The following is a 19048-nucleotide window of genomic DNA, read 5'->3' as shown; positions in this document are numbered from 1 at the left end:
ATCATGCAAAGAAACAAAATGATTTGTTAAGTTTGTTAATACGCAACACAATACGAATATTAGTTTCAAACAACATTATTTTCAGCAAGTTACCATGATCACCCTACCAAATTTGACTTGAAATCCAGATTAGCATTAATAATATAAAATCACTTTTGGACATACTTCAAAACTCACCTTGAAAACTTAGACGTGTTCTGTGGATGTTTTACAAATTTATTTTTTTCTTATTTTGATACAATAGGCTAAAATATCATGATTATCACTTTTATTTGTTTATTTATAAAAACGCGACAATAAAATTCACCTGAAAGCGCACACAACTTCAATTTAGGACATACTAGTCCAATACAAAATTAAGTTACTCACGATTTCGAAAACATTCTCAATCAAGAGAACGTTTTTTCGAAAATTCATGATAGACTGATTTGGAAGAAATGTGAACTATTATGACCGAATTCAAAAATATGAAAGCCCCTGGCGATGATGGAATTTTCTACGTGGAAAGTATCAGAATAAAATTCGTGAGATTTTATATTAATTTATATTAATTAATTTTATATTTATTTATAAAAAATAATTTTAGGCTGTTTTATGCGATAAACATGAGTTTAACAATGATTTTATTATGGCAGATCGAAAAATCTTAGCTGTCACGATTTAATATGTTGTTGTACTATACTGCCGTGAATCGCAAGTCAGTCCCATCTGTAAAAATGGGCTGTAAAGTTGCCAAACTCGTTTTCCATACGAATATTCAAACAATTCCAGAGGATTGGAACATGTTCAAATCTTAAGGAAACACAAGTTTCACAATTTGCTTTTCACTAGATATCGTACGAGAAAAATATAAAGATGATCAAAACACGACTCATTTTTATTTTACACAGTGAGGAAATCTGTAGTGGGACTAATATGCGGTTACTTTTCATTATGGGACAATTAGACCTGCTGTTTGTTCTTAATTTTTCCGAACAAATCATATAACCACAGACAAACAGACGTCACACTCTCATCATTGTCCATCGATCACCTTTTTAACGGTCGATTCAAAAATATGGTAGGTGGCCAATCCGCCACCCGCAGCGCTCGCATCGTTTTTGTTCGTGTTTGACGTTTACACACTACCGCCATCTGTTGGCCTGTCGGCCAAACTCACTGATTTTAGCATTGGGCGTACATGTCCTCGTGACTATGATTTTGATCGAGATTTGTTCTAAGTGTTACGTCTGTTTGTCTGTGATATAACCTTATTACTGCAGCTGAAAGAGCATTGGAAGATATGTTGAAAATTGAACTCAACTCAATTTTGACGAAAATGCAGATGGGACTGAATTGCGATTCACGGCAGTATAGTACAAATAATACAATCAGCTAATGAAAGTAAATTAATTTGCACTAGTGCTGTATATAGGGCCTCATACTCAGGATGAGCGATGAATGGCGCCCTAAATCTGTATCATTTGCATACATGTCTACCATACATTTTTCACAATTCATCTTTTTTTTACAAAAACAAATGGTTTATCTTGCGTCTATTGCAAAAAGTTGTGAAAAATATCGAACAGCCGATTTTTGACTGAATTTAACATGTTGAAAAGCAGTTAAATGAGCGGTAAATGGCGTCCTTACGGTAGAAGTGATAACCAGCATTACCATGCTCAACCGATGCCAAGTTTTTTTTTCGAAAATGGTTTCCAATTTTGAGAAATCATTCGTTAGATGCATTTCGCCATACAAATATTTTTCGCGTTACCTACTTTTTACTCTATTCCACTTGTCTCACGTAACAGTTAGAACAAATCCCAATAAAAATCAACGATGCGAGAGCATGTACGTCTAATGCTAAAATCACTGTGTTTGGCCAATACAAAACCAAGTGGCAGCAGTGTGTAGTTATCAAACCCGGACAAATATAAAGCGAGCGCTCTGTATGACCGATTGGCTACCTATCACATGTTTGAATCAATCATTAAAATAGTGGTCGACGAGAGTGCGTCTGTCGACCAGTTTACAAACTTAACAACACCAAATCTACATATACCATATTACTACTAAACAACATTTACTGTAAATATCAATTCTACTAATTACAAATAAATATAGCTTAGTAAAGCTTCATTAAAATCATTACCCGTCCATACGATACATGTTTTAGGAAGCAATCCTTTAAAAGCGTTCTTCCGTTTTTGTAACTATTCATAGCATTTCTATCTTGAAAGTAGTTGAAAACGGCAACTGCAGACAGCCAGGTGATATTAGCAACCGAAATGTCACGCAAGGCCCAGTAAGGTGGCACATCGCGAAACTCTGTAGCATCCAGAGGCAAGACAGTCATAGCAGTTTCGACAAGGCTTCGGTTCAGATCATTTTCTCTGTATATTTTTAATCTACAACAGACAAAAAGAACGAGTTATTGTACATTGGTCATTTTGTTTAATTGAGTGAATAGCTCACCGTTTTTCTAGTTGGGCCTTTGTTCCTTTTGTAGGTAACTTCAGCTGTGTCGCCTCCTCTTGTAATCGCTTCAACGTCTTCTTTCCGTTTGCTGTTTGTATCGTTTGTTCATCATATGACGCAGGAGCTGAACCAAAAGCTGTAGATGCTAAAATAAGATAAAAAAGACGAAATTCATTAAAATAGTTTGAAGTTACCTTCTATTTTACTATCCAGAAGAAAAAACGCATTTTTAGCGGTTAAACGATCGCGCAAAAAGCAATATTTACTTTATCTCTAATACTTAATTTTTTTATTTTCGCTCTAAATATCAGTTTTTGCTATTTAAAATTGGTCTGTGCACGTTTTGGGCAATAATTTATTTTAAATCGCGAATTTATAAGTTTTGATCTTTTTAATGTTTATTCCTATCCTTTTTCATTTTTCTCTGGAAATTCCTATTCCTACACATTTTACCAATGTGATCAATTTTTTTTAATAGTTTCATTAAGAGCCAGTTCGCGAGAACCGCAACCCCCTTTCCAAGGGAAGTTGTATTGATATTGTCCGATCAGGCTGAAATTTTCAGGGATTGTTCTTCTATATAAAAGAAGATGTTTTGCAAAGTTTTAGATTTTTATATTAGGGGGAAGTGGGACAAAATGACCCCCAATGATTTCATGTCACTTAACATGCAAAATCACAAAAACTGATATAACTATAGTAAGTTTATATCTTGAATAGAATTTTGATTTTTCCTGGCCTTGATGCTTGCAATTTTCACTAAAAAGTGAAAGAGAGAGAGAGAAAGATTGTTGGAAGTTGCATTTTCTCACGAAAATTATGTATTTTTGAAATGGCATATCTGGATTACATCTCAAATGAAAGCCCATGAGTTGCCCTACAAAACGTCATATTTAGATTTTTGACCTAGTTCGGTTGACAAAAAAAAAAAATCGATTTGAAAATCACTAATTTTTTTTTATGAAAAACTCATTTTTTTCGATTTGAAGTACTTTCAAAATCCATATACCATGCCAATCTTAAAGTTTATATAACGTAGAGTAATCATGCCAAATTTTAACATAATCCGTGCACTTTTACTATAGTTATATCAGTTTTTGTGATTTCGCATGTTAAGTGTCATGAAATCATTGGGGGTCATTTTGTCCCACTTCCCCCTAATATTAAAATCTAAAACATTGCAAAACATCTTCTTTTATATAGAAGAACAATCCCTGAAAATTTCAGCCTGATCGAAGAACATCGATACAAGAAGGGGTTGCGGCGCTCGCGAACTGGCTCTAAAAACCCCCATATTCACACTCATATGCTTTTATTCAACTCTTACTATAAAGGGGGAGACAACTTACGCTTACTAGAACAGGGTCCAGAAAAAGATCAAAGTCCAACTTTGACGATGCATATCTCACACTTTTGTTATCCTTCTAACTTCTATCGTGCGACGGCTCAAAATTCGTGATTTTTTATCCTGAACATCATAGCTATAATGCCTTGGTCCATTGGAGGTTCTGGCCACTTTCGGATTCCCCGTAGTCGGTTCTGGCAGGGCCACTTTGGGACACTTTTGTAATCCATGATTTTTTTCTATCCTGGACACAATAACTATAGTGGGGCCCAGATAGCCGTAGTGGTAAACGCGCAGCTATTCAGCAAGACCATGCTGAAGGTCGTGGGTTCGAATCCCGCTGGTCGAGGATCTTTTCGTAAAGGAAATTTTCTCGATTCCCAGGGCATAGAATATCTTCGTATCTGCCACACGATATACACATGCAAAAATGGTCAATCGGCAAAGAAAGCTCTCAGTTTATAACTGTGGAAGTGCTCATAAGAACACTAATCTGAGAAGCAGGCTCTGTCCCAGTTGGGACGTAACGCCAGAAAGAAGAAGAACCATAAATATAATGCCATGGACCAATATGAGGTTTTGGTTACATCCGAAAACCCCGGAATAGGTTCCGGCTGGGACTCAGTGGGACACTTTTGTAATCCTACTAACTTATATCGTGCGACGGCTCAAAATTCGTGATTTTTTATCCTAAAATCCTTTATTCAATTTTTTTCTGACATATTCAAAACGTATAATGACGTCGCACGATATAAGTTAGTAGGATTACAAAAGTGTCCCACTGGATCCCTGCCGGAACCGATTCCAGTGTTTCCGGAAATGGCCAGAACCTCATATTGGTCCATAGCATTATATCTATAAAAAATCACGAACTTTGAGCCGTCGCATGATGTAAGTTAGTAGGATTATAAGTGTCCCTGCCGGAACCGGTTCCGGGGTATCCGGAAGTGGCCAGAACCTCATATTGGTCCTTGGCATTATATCTATGGTGTTCAGGATAAAAAATCACGAATTTTAAGCCGTCGCACTGTACTATAATGTTCAGGAGTTATTAGGATGTACAAAAGTGTCCTACTAAGGCCCTGCCGGAACCGATTCCGGGGTATCCGGAAGTGATAAGAACCTCATATTGGTCCTTGGCATTATATATATGATCTTCTTCTTTCTGGCGTTACGTCCCCACTGGGACAGAGCCTGCTTCTCAGCTTAGCTTATGAGCACTTCCACAGTTCACTGAGAGCTTACTATGCCAATGACCATTTTTGCATGCGTATATCGTGTGGCAGGTACGAAGATACTCTATGCCCTGGGAAGTCGAGAAAATTTCCATTACGAAAAGATCCTCGACCGGTGGGATTCGAACTCACGACCCTCAGCTCGGTCTTGCTGAATAGCTGCGCGTTTACCGCTACGGCTATCTGGGCCCCTTATATATATATGATGTTCAGGATAAAGAATCACGAATTTTGAGGCGTCGCACGATATAAGTTAGTAGGATTACAAAAGCGTCTCACTGAGGCCCTGCCGGAACCAATTCCGGGGTATCCGGAAGTTGCCAGAACCTCATATTGAACCTTGGCATTATATCTATAGTGTTCAGGATAAAAAAACACGAATTTTAAGCCCCTCGGGTTTAAGTCCTTCTCAAACAACGATTTTTTTTTTAAATCACAAATTTTAAGCCGTCGCACGGTACTATTCTGTAAGTTTCATAAAATGTCCTCTCAGGGTACAGGTGACCGGGTATCCGAAATGGCCAGAATTAATGAGAACCAATATCATTCGACCTTCTGACAGCTATTTACTTATAGAAAGTACACCATGAATAATTTTCTTACCGCGTATCTTGAAAAATCTACGTGAACCATCACTTCCGGAACGAATATACCCCATTTGAATTCGTAATAACTCCGGAACCAATTGGCAATCCCCTTTTTTCTGGAACATAATAAATCTGTTCGAGACCAAAAGATCCAAAATCGGTTAATAATTGGCCAAGTTATGATTTTTAATGAAAAGTGAGACATTGTGGGTTTGAGAGTTAATATGTATGTCCAGAGACCTCCACACATACCACAAATCTGGGGCACATGGAACTCTACATATTGAACCCAACAAGACATGGGCCAGGACCAACGGCATCACTTCCCTTCCGAAGGCAGACATGATCATAGATTTTTTCCCTGAAAATCCCTACGGCGTCGGGGGGGGAATAAATAACCGACCGACTGGGGTGGGAGGCAATCACGCTTGCCACTACACCACCTACAGGGCTGCGAAAAACCGGTAGGCGATTACTTTTCTTTTCAGGTACATATTCCTTATTAGAACGGAAAAACTTACCGAATATATGCGCGTTGCTCTCATTGATGTACCTCCGGACTACAGAGGATGGCAGCCTCTGCACCAAAACCATGGGAGTTTTTCCTCTGCTAGTTCCGCACTCTGGCTCCGGCGGGTCCGGCAGGTACCAATCTGATTCCGACACGTACACCGCCTCTACTTGCAGCGGCGAAGAGGCTTCCGGATGGCATCTGTAATACATTTTTTGTTAACAAAACGCACTCCCTGAATAATATATTATACAAACCTTTCCCAATCGCCGTCCTGCGGGCCTTCACTGCCGGTCAATCCGGTTGCTTGCATTTTTCAGGCACGTCGAGAAAAAAAACCTGCTTTGCGGAGGAGCTTAGTGTTCAGAATAAAAAAACAAACGTTGCTAAGCCAGTCGAAAAATAAAAACAAACAAACGCGTGTTCTGACACTTAAGCTAACAAAAATCCATGTATATTCATCAGGAAATGGATCCCATGTATATAGAAATGCAAGAGCATGAAAAGTCAAACCAGGAGTTTTCGGTCATTGAAAATGTATGGAGATTTCAATATATTTTCAAATATTTCAAAAATGTCGTAGTTTCCGCGAAAAATATTTGGTCCCGGAGTTAGCCAACATTATTACCTACAACCTGTACCAAATAGTTTCCATGATAATTCGTTTGTTGAGCATAAAATCTAATTTTAATAAATTTCTCCATACATTTAAAATGCTCAAGACTTCTGCTCACTAACGCCATCTGTTGCATTTTTTGCCGAAGCCAATAATCCATTGTAATTCAGCGGCAAGCATTTGTGTTTTGGATCCCATATTGCGTTCACTACACTTCCACTAAACAAATCTTTTATTCACTTTCCTTAAAGGAACACATTTCCACCGGGATTTCAATATTTATAAAGTTTTATCAACCACATCACTCAAAACTATTATGGCGATGGTTTTCACTTGTTGCGAATCGACGCCGCCACCGCACACTGAGGCATGCCTGTGTTTATAGTCTAAAATATCCAACTTTTTTTCTGTTGTATTAATTTTCAGTGCGGAAAGGTTGGGCAAAGCATAGAAACTTGAAACTCATACGTTGTTTGTTTTTCGATTCTCTCAAATTACAGAAACCATCTCTACGAAGCATAAAATCATACCAAGTGTTTATCAATTTGGACCACTCAAAATAATTGAAAGCTCCACAGTGCGATGCGTCGGGATGCGTCGGGACGCGTCATCGTGTGTGCACAATCATCGCGATCGTTGAGCGCAGTGATGTCAGAGTTGCTATCTGTAAAATCATAGCATTTAATGTGGATTGATCACAAAAATCATTAAAATTTGATTGAATCTGTGATCTTATGATGGAAAACTACTTGCAAAATGATAAGTTTTAATAATATGCAGCAAATGTTCCGAAAATAAGCATATAACAATTGCTAGAAAAATCTGTCACCAATCACCTGGCAACACCGTCATCCCTTGCAAACATAAACCGTACCGATGCATAACAAAAATATGCGATAAATCCAATGAAAAACAGAGAAATTCCGTTGCCCTTCAATAAATCGTAATGTTTTCTTTCGATATGTAAGATTGAACAGTTGATTTTGATTTCGAATACTCGTCAATCTACTAAATTTCCCATGTGTTTACATAAAAATATGCTTAACACAAATGTTATATTTTTTGTTTGTTTGTTTTGAAAATATTCATGGAAAGGCGACACTACTACTGTTACATCAATGATGATTCTAATGATTCTTTGAGTTACACGCCGCTTCACCTTAACCACGAATCAAAACAAAACACTGCTTGAGTCGATTTTTCACTGGTACAAAAACGTCGCAAGCAGCTGAATAAAACGGCTTACCATTTTGTCGTAAAATTTTTGTGGGATATAATAGAAACTAGGGTGATCAAAGTTATTTGGATAGACCGTTACGCGTATATAATTTGGCCATTAACGGCCAAACCAAATGGAAGTGGTCAAATTATTTACGCGTAACGCTCTGTCCAAAATACATAAAACACCCTACTTAGTTTTTAAACGCGAGCTGATTGTAAACAAAATTTGAGAGATGTACACGAAGAAAAAATATATAAAAGATGTTTAATTTTAAAACAGTTTTTGAAGACTGGTTTTGATTCTTCTTAATTAGTTTTCTCAAATCCGTATGAAAGTTACTTACTTCAGGTAATCGAGTTTTTCTATTACGTAACCCTCGAAGGAGGGGAAATGGCAGGCTCGAGTGTAACGACTCGACAATTTCGATAATTTCCAAGCGTTACGGAAGGGGAGGAGTTAAAAAATTACATTTTTAACGTTACGTAACAAATGGGTGCTGCCTTACTGTATGCTTGTGGATATGTTTTATTAATGACTTTTTTATGCACCTTCTTTTTCTTTAAAAAACTCTTTATAGGCACTCTAGTAAGCTTGAAGCAATGCTTCCTGGCAGGGATCGGACGATCTGACGTTAAGTTTCTGTTGTTTGACAGAAAATTGATCCCCAAACTTGTCGATCAGCTGTCAAATGACCCAAGCTAAACGAGAAAAAGGGAAAATGGAGTCCAAAAACCTATAAATAGGTTCATATTTGAATTGTTTCCGAATAAATAAAATAAGAAGCCCGGGAACAAGCTTAAATTCTTACAATGTGGACAAAGGCGAAATAAAGGCGTTGTAGTCGGGCTGAGCATGGGTACGACGTCTAGTAATACTTTTCATCCCTTGCTGCATGGTGCTGCACTTGATTTCCAAGTTTGACATTTCGTCGAAAAGTTTTTCCAGCACAGTTTGTTCTATTATCACAATAACCATAAAATTATGGGTGACTGTTAAGGGACATGAAGGTCTTTATTTCGTTTTTGGTAAATACTGTTTTGATTCATATTACGGATAGCTTTAATTTCCGGACACTCTACTTTGTATGGGAAAGATTTCACACGAAATGTTTCAACTTTTGCCGTTCAAAAGATTTCACTTTTGAGACTCGTCTTGGTGAGCAATTTCTATATATACAGCCATTCCATGAAAAACCGATCTAGTGGGTCTCCGAATTCCGTGCAAATTTGCTATTTTGTTCCTTATCCGAAATAAGGATACACGTATTTTTGGATTTTTTATTAGGGTGACCATTTCCGAAATAGGGTGACCAGAAAAATCGCGATTTTGCAATTTTTTTATTTTTAAAGCAATTATAAATTTTGAACCGTTTGACCGATTTTCAATCTTTTTAGACGAAATGAAGGCTAAAGATTTTGACTTTTCAGGAAAAATATAAAATTTCACAAAAATTGTGTTTTTTTACATGAAAAAACTCAATAGTTTCCGTTTTTTCGTGTTTTGAAGGTCTCGGGACCAAAGGGGCTATCGCTATTCTCATTTTTTCTTGAAAGTTCAGAAAATTTTTCGTATGCTGTAAAATATTCAGCGATGTATGTTTTTTAGTTTTTGAGATATATTTTTTTGAAAATAAAAAATCAGTCATTTTTTATCGGCACACACTGTAGGTCTCAGCGCATTAGATTTGTAATGTTTAAAAAAAAATCATAACTTTTGAACAGCTCAACCGATTTCCAATCTTTTTTTATGGAATGAAAGCTTAAGGTCTCAACTTTTCAGAAAAAATAGAAAAAAATAGAAAACTTTGAAAAAAAAAATTTCACATTAAAATATATGAAAATTTCTAAAAAAAAACTAGAAATTTTTATATTTTTTCACGTTTAAACATATTTTTATCAGATTTTTCAATTTTGTCTGAACAGTTTTAAGCTTTCATTCCATACAAAAAGATTGGAAATCGGTTAAGCTGTTCAAAAGTTATATTTTTTTTTAACATTACAAATCTAATGCGCTGAGACCTACAGTGTGTGCCGATAAAAAATGACTGATTTTTTATTTTCAAAATAATATATCTCAAAAACTAAAAAACATACATCGCTGAATATTTTACAGCGTACGAAAAATTTTCTGAACTTTCAAGAAAAAATGAGAACAGCGATAGCCCCTTTGATCCCGAGGCCTTCAAAACACGAAAAAACGGAAACTATTGAGTTTTTTCATGTAAAAAACACAATTTTTGTGAAATTTTATATTTTTCCTGAAAAGTCAAAATCTTTAGCCTTCATTTTGTCTAAAAAGATTGAAAATCGGTCAAACGGTTCAAAAGTTATAATTTTTTTAAAAATAAAAATTTTGCAAAATCGCGATTTTTTTGGTCACTCTATTTCGGAAATGGTCACCCTAATAAAAACATCCAAAAATACGTGTATCCTTATTTCGGATAAGGAACAAAATAGCAAATTTTCACGGAATTCGGAGACCCACTAGATCGGTTTTTCATGGAATGGCTGTATATATCTATGAAAATGTATAATGCCTAACTGCCTTAGACGTCCTTTTAGCGGTTTGACGAGTTCAATTGATGATTTGCCTTTTCTGTTAATGATTAGCTTGAGCTGTCCGGAATACGAGGCGAAAATAATGAAGCGTCCGGAATAAGAATCATGAAAAGTCCACACATTGATTTTTATTTCAAATTATTTTTGTTAAGTGCTTTGAAAGCCAGATAACGCGGAGGAATCATACAGAATGATTGGTTCCATATGTTTTATGATGAGTTGTACTTCACTAGGGCCTTAAGTGTCCGTAATATGAATCAAAACGGTATTAGAGATGGACGGGTTTCACACTTTACAAACCCGAACCCGGACCCGACCCAAACCCAAGACAATAATTCAAAAGCCAACCCGAAAAAATTTTGCTGTTCAAACACGAACCCGACCCGAAACACAAAAAAAATGCAAGAGAAAACCCGAAAAAACAGAGTTCGAAAAGATGGTAAAGTCATCGTTTTTTACGCATAGAGAGACTTCCAGGTTGTTACTGAGTGTTTCGGAGAGCCCAAGCAAGTTCGTTTTCGGGACGCCGGGAGTTGTGTTTCGTTTCCGCGCGTTTGCTGGGCAGTGTTTCGAAAAACTTAAACAAGACGGTTTGTTTTCGGGACGCCGGGAGATTGTTTTTTGTTTCGCGCGTTTGCTGGGCAGTGCTTCGGAGAGCCCAAGCAAGACGGTTCGTTTTCGGAACGCCGAGAAGTTTTACGGTTCGCGTTGTGTGAGTGCGAAAAGATATCCGTGTTAAGACGAGGATGGATTACCAACTGGTGAGCTCGTTTCAAGCATATAATGACACATATTTTCATGACAACATTACTTTATGTGATGTTCAAATAAACTTTGTATGGTTTGTCACTACAAATGTCGCTGTTATGCCTGTTTTTTATAATTTCAATGTACATATATTTTCTTTCTTTAACATTACTAAAAACATCTTTTGAATTATGGATGTTGACGTATATTTTAAATCTTCTACCGAAAACTTCTCGAGACAAAATGCAAAACTAGCTTTAAGTTTAAGTTGTATTTCCCCTACTTATCCATGGATCGCATCACTGACCAACGGTGACTCCCAGATCTTTTCCGCCCTCACTAATAAACACCTTTCCCGTGGTGATTGTGGAGATGCAGAGGTATTCTCGGTCTCTAGAAGCAACAATCATTACACCCTAACATTCCTTCCCCATCCCAACTGACTGTAAGGACTTGGCCGGCGCCGTTATTGATCAATAATATTAGATCTGCTAAAATTGTACTTCGAGAATAAGCGGAAACTCCCCTTATTCATTTGGATCGTACCGTACACCCCCGTTAATTTGAACGGTACCTCATGCAAACCATCGGGGTTCATTTTTAATTTGAACATCTAGTCACCCTAGAAACGTTTTTCTGGTTACCTCTTTCACTGTTTTGTTTTGATTCTGCGTTCCGTTCCACAGCGTTCCATCTCACTTCACTCCGTTCCATGAGCTAAATGACGTTTGAACCATTTTTAATCTGAACGATGTGCAAATTAGCGGGGTACAGATTAAAAAGTGTTCAGATTAAATGTGGTCAAACCAACGGGGGTACCCTGTAGTTTAATTCGGAGACATTTAAAAACCTTGGATTTTTCGCGACCCACCAAAGGACAGCTTACGACCCCCCAGAGGGTCGTGACCCACAGTTTGGGAAGCTATGTTCTAGATGCTTGCCTAGGTCCAAATCCGGCACTATTCACACCCGAATTATCTTGTGTTCACGATCCGAAATGATCGAATGGTTAGTAATTAATAAGGATAAGCCTATTCACGAGACGTTTACAATCAGCTGACTCTTCGAATCAGCTGAAGCTCTTTTTTTTCTATGCAAATGACAGTCTCGTGTATGCACTGGTCATCCACCGATGTAAACAAATGCATATACGGAGTACGGACTTGTTCCATGAAAAGACCTATTCTCGAAAACTTATTCAAACAGTCTCAACTCCGGAAAGTAAACAAACTTACTTAGTCGATCTTACGTGTTTCGTAGATGAAATTCTACACGTTCCGCTTTAAACCAGCTCGATTTTTCACTTTTAGAACGTTTCCGGATTTACAAAACGACTTAAGTAAGACTTTCAAACTTCGCAACCTAACTGGTACTTTCACCGCTCCGTTGAATGGATAAACAACGTGACTTAACTACGAATCAAAACAAAACACTACTTGAGTCGATTTTACACTGGTACAAAAACGTCGTGAGTAACTAAATTAAACAGCTTATCATTTTGTCGTAAAATTTTTGTGGGAAATAATAGCAACTACTTAGTTTTGAAATGCAAGCTGATTGTAAACAAAATTTAAGCGATGTACACGGAGAAAAAATATATAAAAGGTGATTAATTTTAAAACAGTTTTAGAAGACAGGTTGTGATTCAGCTTTCTCATTAGTTTTCTCAAAACCGTATGAAAGTTACTTACGTCGATTTGAAAAAGTAATCGAGTTTTTCTGTTACGTAACCCTCGAAAGAGGGGAGGTGGTAGGCTCCAGTGTAACGACTCGAAAATTTCCAAGCGTTACGGAGAGTGGAGGAGTCAAAAATTTACATTTTTAACGTTAAGTAATAAATGGATGCCACCTACCTGTATGCTTGTGGATATGTTTTATTAATGACTTTTTTATGCACCTTTCTATCAGGGTGAACTTAAAAAACTCTACTTTTTACGATCGCTAATGACTGTCCCAAGTAAGCTTGAAGCAATGCTTCCTGGCAGGGATCGAACGATCTGACGTTAAGTTTCTGTCGTTTGACAGCAAATCGATAAAAACGATCCCCACACTTGTCGATCAGTTTTCAAATGACCCAAGCCGAATTTCAGAAGGGAAAATGGAGTCCAAAGGTCTGGGTATTCTGGGGCAGAAAATTCTCCAGATATGGGTCATTGAAACAATCAAAAACGGCCGCTAATAAAAGCATAGATAGCACCACCGTAGTTTTGTGTGTTTGACAGAACAGCAATAAGGCTATCGCACTCTTGTCTTTCCAGCAACAAGATCAAATGGGATTTTTTGTTTGTTGTTTTCATACGGAAACGGTTTCCGTATGAAAACAATTCATATGCGTGCGGGAAAAAGAAAGGTGAATAAACGTCAGATTGCCTTATGCTGTTACATTCACGGTGGCGTCGTTGTCTTGATGTGGTGAGTGCTTAAAGAGTTACGTTCAATGATCCAACAAGAATTGTGAAGTCAATTTTACCAAAGATTTGCTATCAGACTACTAGGAGTAATTTCCCATAAATTGCTTTAGTTTTTTTATTACATCCTTGTGCTTTTTTCCTTTGCTAATTCTCTGGGAAAACCTTCAGGAATTTTTCCACACATTAGTTTAGATGGTCCGTACAGGACGCCACCATTTTTTTTTTTAAATTTCTATTCGACAAAGCTTATGTTTGGGTATTTTTCATACATATTCTTAAAACAGTTCCGGGACGAATTCAAAGACAAGTCTTGAAAAAAAAATCATGGAAGTAGTTCTGGAATAATTTGCACCTATTTTTAATGAAGAAAATATCTAAATCATTTAAAAAAGGATAATATAATGATGATAGTGAAATTCTAGAGGAATACATATAAAACTTGATGTTGACGTTTTAGAGAAATGTGTTCATAAATCTTTGAAGGAATTCTAGTCCTTTCGAGGAGTTCAAACTTCCTGGCAAAAAAGAGAGAATAATTAAGAGCAACCACTGCATGGACTCTGGGGGTATTGCTAAAAACAAGCTTGGAACAAATTCACGAATAATTCCTAGACTTGTTCCTACGGTTAATTTTAGCAAAAGATCTCTAAAGAATCTTTGCAGTTAGGAAGGGGGGTACTCCTTATAGGCATTCTTGGGCGAGTTCCAGTAATAACTCACAAAGTGGATGAACTTTTTGAAGAACATCAAACGGTATAAAACGGTACCTAGCAAATTCCAGCAGTATGAAAAATGTTTGCTTTAATTTCGGGTGTAATTCCATGTTATAATCCATATAAAACACTTAAAATCAAATTTAAATTAAATTTAATTACCTTTTCGAAGTTACGTTCCAGAGAAACACAAAACAAAAATCCTGAAATTAATCGATGATTTTCTTGTGCAACTGTTTGTAATATCTCTAGGAGCACTCTTGATAGAATTTTTATAAAGATGTTTTGAAAAAAGAGAGTTAAAAAAATTCCAAGTAACCACTAGCCCGCTAATTCGCCTTTTTGGGGCTTATATGGCTGTTATTCGGCAAATATAGGGCTTGTTAGCTCTATTATAGCCTCATATTAGCACGGAGGGCAAATTAAAGTGTTATCTGGTTACTTGGGATGTTCTTGAGCAAACGCTGCATGAATCGCTGGAAAGACTACTTGTAGTAGTACATGAACTACAATTGTTTTCAGAATAATAGTAGTGAAAGTCCCTTACAAGACAGAGAACTACAAATATGCTCAAGTTAGATATCGATGAAAATTGCCAAAGTTGAAGGTTTTGTATGAAAATCAGATTTAAATACTAAAACTCTATATGCCAAAGTTCAAGGCGCATCAGTTTATCAGTTATGTGTAGAATCTTCACAAACTTCTTGGAAGAATCCCAGATGTTTTTAGGGAGTTTCAAGAGGTAGAGCAATTCAAGAAGTACAGTTGCCACATAATAAGGATTCAATTAAGGTTAATTTTTAAGAAGCAAATGTGATCCCCGATCATTTACCAAAAGGGGTCGATTTCAATTGAATTTCCTACAATTGTGGCTCTCTGTAACAAACATGATCCGCAACACATCATGAGAGAATGTTTATCATCTTCTGCTACAGCGCCGAAGATAACAGTGCATGATAAAACACATTATCAATCTCTAAACCTTGTTGATCATGTCAATAAAACACCTACCTTTAATGGTAAATATGCTCTTTGTCTCTTTCTCTGCTGTTATTTATCATGCTCGTTACCAATGTGATCACATTGGCTTGTTACAACTTGCGAAATATTGCCGATCATGCAAGCGAAGAAATCCGTCTCATCTGTATGTGTATTGTATGGTGTTCTTCGCTTGCTTTGATCGTGGTTTATAATCAAAAGAGTAAGGATTCGGCAATGCCTGTCAGTGAGAGAGGATGATCATTATTTTGCATCAAACGGACCAATATTATGGATCAGAACATAACAAAAACAATTTATCCGCCAGGGACATGAATAGTGGATAAGTGAAAGCATACATTTTGGGGTCTCGTTTAGAATCGACTTTTCTTTGATTCATACAGAGATTTCAAAGACCTTTAGAAATAGCGGATTTCCAAAAAACTAGCGATTATCATTGAAATAGCGAGTGATTAAGTCTCCAAAAAGAGACCTGGTATCAACCCTGCAGATTTGAACTGCTTGTTGAATCACTAATTAAGAACCACAACACCGATAAATATTCAGTGAATTTGAATAAAACGTCAAGACTCACCTTTCATATTTGACGGGATGCGGTGCGTGACCGTTGGCTGCCTCCCAATAGCCTTCCATGGTGGTGCTGTTTGCCGCTTCAAACACACTTCCGTCGGCGAATCACTGGTTGAGGTCCTTGTTGTTTTGCTCGCCGCAAATTTACTGACACGCTCGATTGAACCCCCGAACGAGATGTTCTCGAATTTCGCACTCGACAAACTGCCGCCGCGCAGGTATTTTTCTTCAGTTCGACACAGTAGGCTATTCTTCTTCAACGCAGACGACCAGGCACATTGCCACACATGTGACTCGAACTACGGAGCTTGCTACGATTGGCAAAAGTTATCCACTCACTTGCCGCGGCGCAACGCCAACTACGACTGCTCTGCGTGACTTGGTGGGTTATGTAAAAGCTCTTCACCCGGACGGAACGCGAACCGGTCCTGGGACTTCCACACAAACACAAAACACTCACTGGACTGTGGCGTCGGATTCGGCAGAACTTCGCAGCTTTGCGGAATGGAGTATACGTAGAAGTTTTGGAGGTTTGGAATACTTTTGTTTGGGGGGTTTTGAGAGTCTTGGAGTTTAAGTTCTCCGTGGAGAATGGAGAACTTCAGTTGATCCGTGCCCTTCGATCCGCGCCGTTGGCCGTTTCTTCCTCCGCTGCAGCCGCTGCCGATTCTATGATGTACCAAACGGAGCAGTAGTGCGTGTAACGTGGCTTGCGGAAGAATAGTCGAACGCGTTTCTTATTGTCGGTTAGGATTGAGTTCTTCTTGCTTGCGAATTTACACATGAAATTAGTTATTTCGGTCGTTCCGAGCGAAAAACAAGCACCGGTTGGATGATAGTTGGATTCGGTGGTAGAATCGACCCTCACTGTACCCAGTATGCGTTTATTTTTACCTATTTTTCTGATTCTTCTTCTCTACACACTAGACTATCAAGCTCACACTTGTAACTTGGCCCGAACACTTTGAACTTGATCTTGTAGTCGCTTCTTCCTTCTCTCTACTTTATTATGTATTTCACGCTCGAATTCACGAAGAATTTATACATGTGGAATTCCGCCGTACGGCTAAATCACGTTTTCCGGACAAAAAGCACTGAGACACAGTTGGCGGCACTCACCGACGATCTGGCGGTCGCCTGGCGATTGATTGCAGAAGTTTCAAGCCGCACACTTTGTTGCTGTTGTCACTCACGCGTCATTCAGGCGTAGACGCTCCCGTAGTGCTCACTTGTTCACACGTTGCGGTCAGTATATCTCTTCTTGGCACCTCTTCTTGGCTCCGTATATTGGACGGATAGGTGATGATGGTATCTGGTATCGATTTGCTTCAAGCCAACAACAACGTCGAAATCACTCTCACACACCCGACCCGACCAGGCTCTCACAGTATCGAGTAATTCGCTAATTTTAGCGAATTAATAGCGAATATGCCGAAAAAGCGAAATCAACTTGCCACGGCTCTTTCGGCTAAAAATAAACCCCCACGGCTGACTGTGGGGTAGCACTGAATCACAAACTCACGAAACCGTTTCGTTGCTCCTTGGCACTGATTAAGGGCTGCTAAAGATGCTGACGATCCACAAAATCTCAGCTGATATCACTAATCACCAATCCAAGTTGGCTGTGCCGATTCTCTTCGTCGTGCGACAAACGAAACCGTAATCGATTCCTGAAGCAGGCGGATATTGACTCAGACAAGAATACCGGAGTACAGTGAAGTTTGGGTAGTAGCTATCAGAGGAAGCTCCTCAGCTTATGGGTTGTGTCTGCAACGTTTGATTGACTCTGACTGACTGACCGAGAGAAATTGGCTCCCGCGAGTGTCATTGCTAAAATACCGTCACCAACACCAGCGCGCTACCTTCTGATTGGGTGTTGGGGTTCGCTCCTCTTGTTTGGGTGGCGCGCTCCCAACGCCGAAGCATGAATGGCGCTTCTCCGAAGAGAAACACCCACCCAGACACCATCAATTCAACACATCGCGAGAGAGAGAAAATACAAGGAAGTGCGAGCACAGAGAGAGAGCACTATCCAAGAAGGCTATGCACTCTCCGTCGCCGCCTGCTGCGCTTCGCTCGAGTGCACCGCCGAGAGAAAGAGAGAAATGCATCCATGCATGGAAGGCTACTCCACTCAACTCGCGTTCGTCGTTCATTGATAACATGATGGATGCAGGTTTCGTTCTGGTCGTCGTCGGGTCAAACCGGTGCGTAGGTGGTTCTTTGACTGTGTGTCTGTGAGTTAGGAATGGAAAAACACTGGCCAACATGCCCCGTATGTCGTCCGTATCGCGCCGGCAGACACCGAAGCTGATAATGGCCAGGCCATCGCGTGTGCAGCGTGAAGGAATTTCCACGGGGCATGCGTTTGTGCGAAGCGGGTATAAGCTTGTTGTCAGCATTGCGATGCACGAGAGTGTCATTTTTTGGATGGCAGCATAGTATGCCATGCTTTGTTTGAATATGTAAATTAATCAGCACAGTTAATTTATTCTCATTTAACCAACGCAATAAAAGATTAATCTTATTGGTTTCACGTGATTTTTTCATTCTTTCGAAAGTTTGGATGACATAACTACATGCAAAGAAAATGCTATTTTTACTAAAGCTAAGTGTGCCGTTACACAAATAAACAAAATTCTTGAACGAATGTTTGAGGTAACTTTCCACAGAGAGCTTCTTTTGGTATGACATTAAAAAATTAGTTCTGATTATTTTTCTTTTCAGCAGCAAATCAACCTTAAAGCTAAGTATACTATAAGCATACTAGCGTACCCGACGTGGCTAGCCTCGTTCCAACAAAATTTCAAAGCGAAAAACTAGCTATGTATAAATTTTCAAATCGCTTGACCGCAAAATCGCCTAAATGTATGCTCCTGTCATACTCAATCGAGCACGTGGCCTCAATACTGTTGCGGTGTTCTGAGCAGGGATGAGAAAAGTACTGGAGCAAACATTTACCGCCTCTACATTTACATCTTTCTACACGACCATCAAAATCCAAAGCAAACCATGACGGTTCAAAACAAAAAAATGTCACGGCTCTTCAAAAATGTAATCTTCTTCTTCCTAAC

General features: G+C 38.5%; 2 protein-coding genes across 3 annotated transcripts in view; both read right to left on the bottom strand.

Annotated features, from left to right (window-relative positions):
* LOC110674045 overlaps nt 1-6962 on the bottom strand; it is a 33146-nt gene extending 26184 nt beyond the window's left edge. The window contains exons 1-4 of one of the 2 annotated variants that reach the window (XM_021837358.1): nt 6396-6962; nt 6149-6339; nt 2458-2605; nt 1890-2390 (exon numbers count right to left, since the gene is read on the bottom strand). In XM_021837358.1, coding sequence (XP_021693050.1) covers nt 2108-2390; nt 2458-2605; nt 6149-6339; nt 6396-6451 — 678 coding nt within the window. In that variant the 5' untranslated portion in view covers nt 6452-6962 and the 3' untranslated portion in view covers nt 1890-2107. Of the gene's footprint in view, nt 1-1889; nt 2391-2457; nt 2606-6148; nt 6340-6395 lie in introns of those variants that run through there. The other variant, XM_021837359.1, reaches the window with a different exon arrangement.
* The window catches only part of LOC5573469 (transcription factor cwo), a 180821-nt gene extending 163025 nt beyond the window's left edge, over nt 1-17796 (bottom strand). The window contains exon 1 of the mRNA XM_021837354.1: nt 15979-17796. Coding sequence (XP_021693046.1) covers nt 15979-16037 — 59 coding nt within the window. The 5' untranslated portion in view covers nt 16038-17796. The remainder of the gene's footprint in view (nt 1-15978) is intronic.
* Between the last annotated feature and the right edge of the window lie 1252 nt (nt 17797-19048).

This window comes from Aedes aegypti, chromosome 1 (genome assembly GCF_002204515.2).
Source record: "Aedes aegypti strain LVP_AGWG chromosome 1, AaegL5.0 Primary Assembly, whole genome shotgun sequence".
In the NCBI taxonomy this organism is placed as follows: domain Eukaryota; kingdom Metazoa; phylum Arthropoda; class Insecta; order Diptera; family Culicidae; genus Aedes; species Aedes aegypti.
Note: the sequence above shows the minus strand (reverse complement) of the source record. Positions and strands in the feature narration are given on the sequence as shown.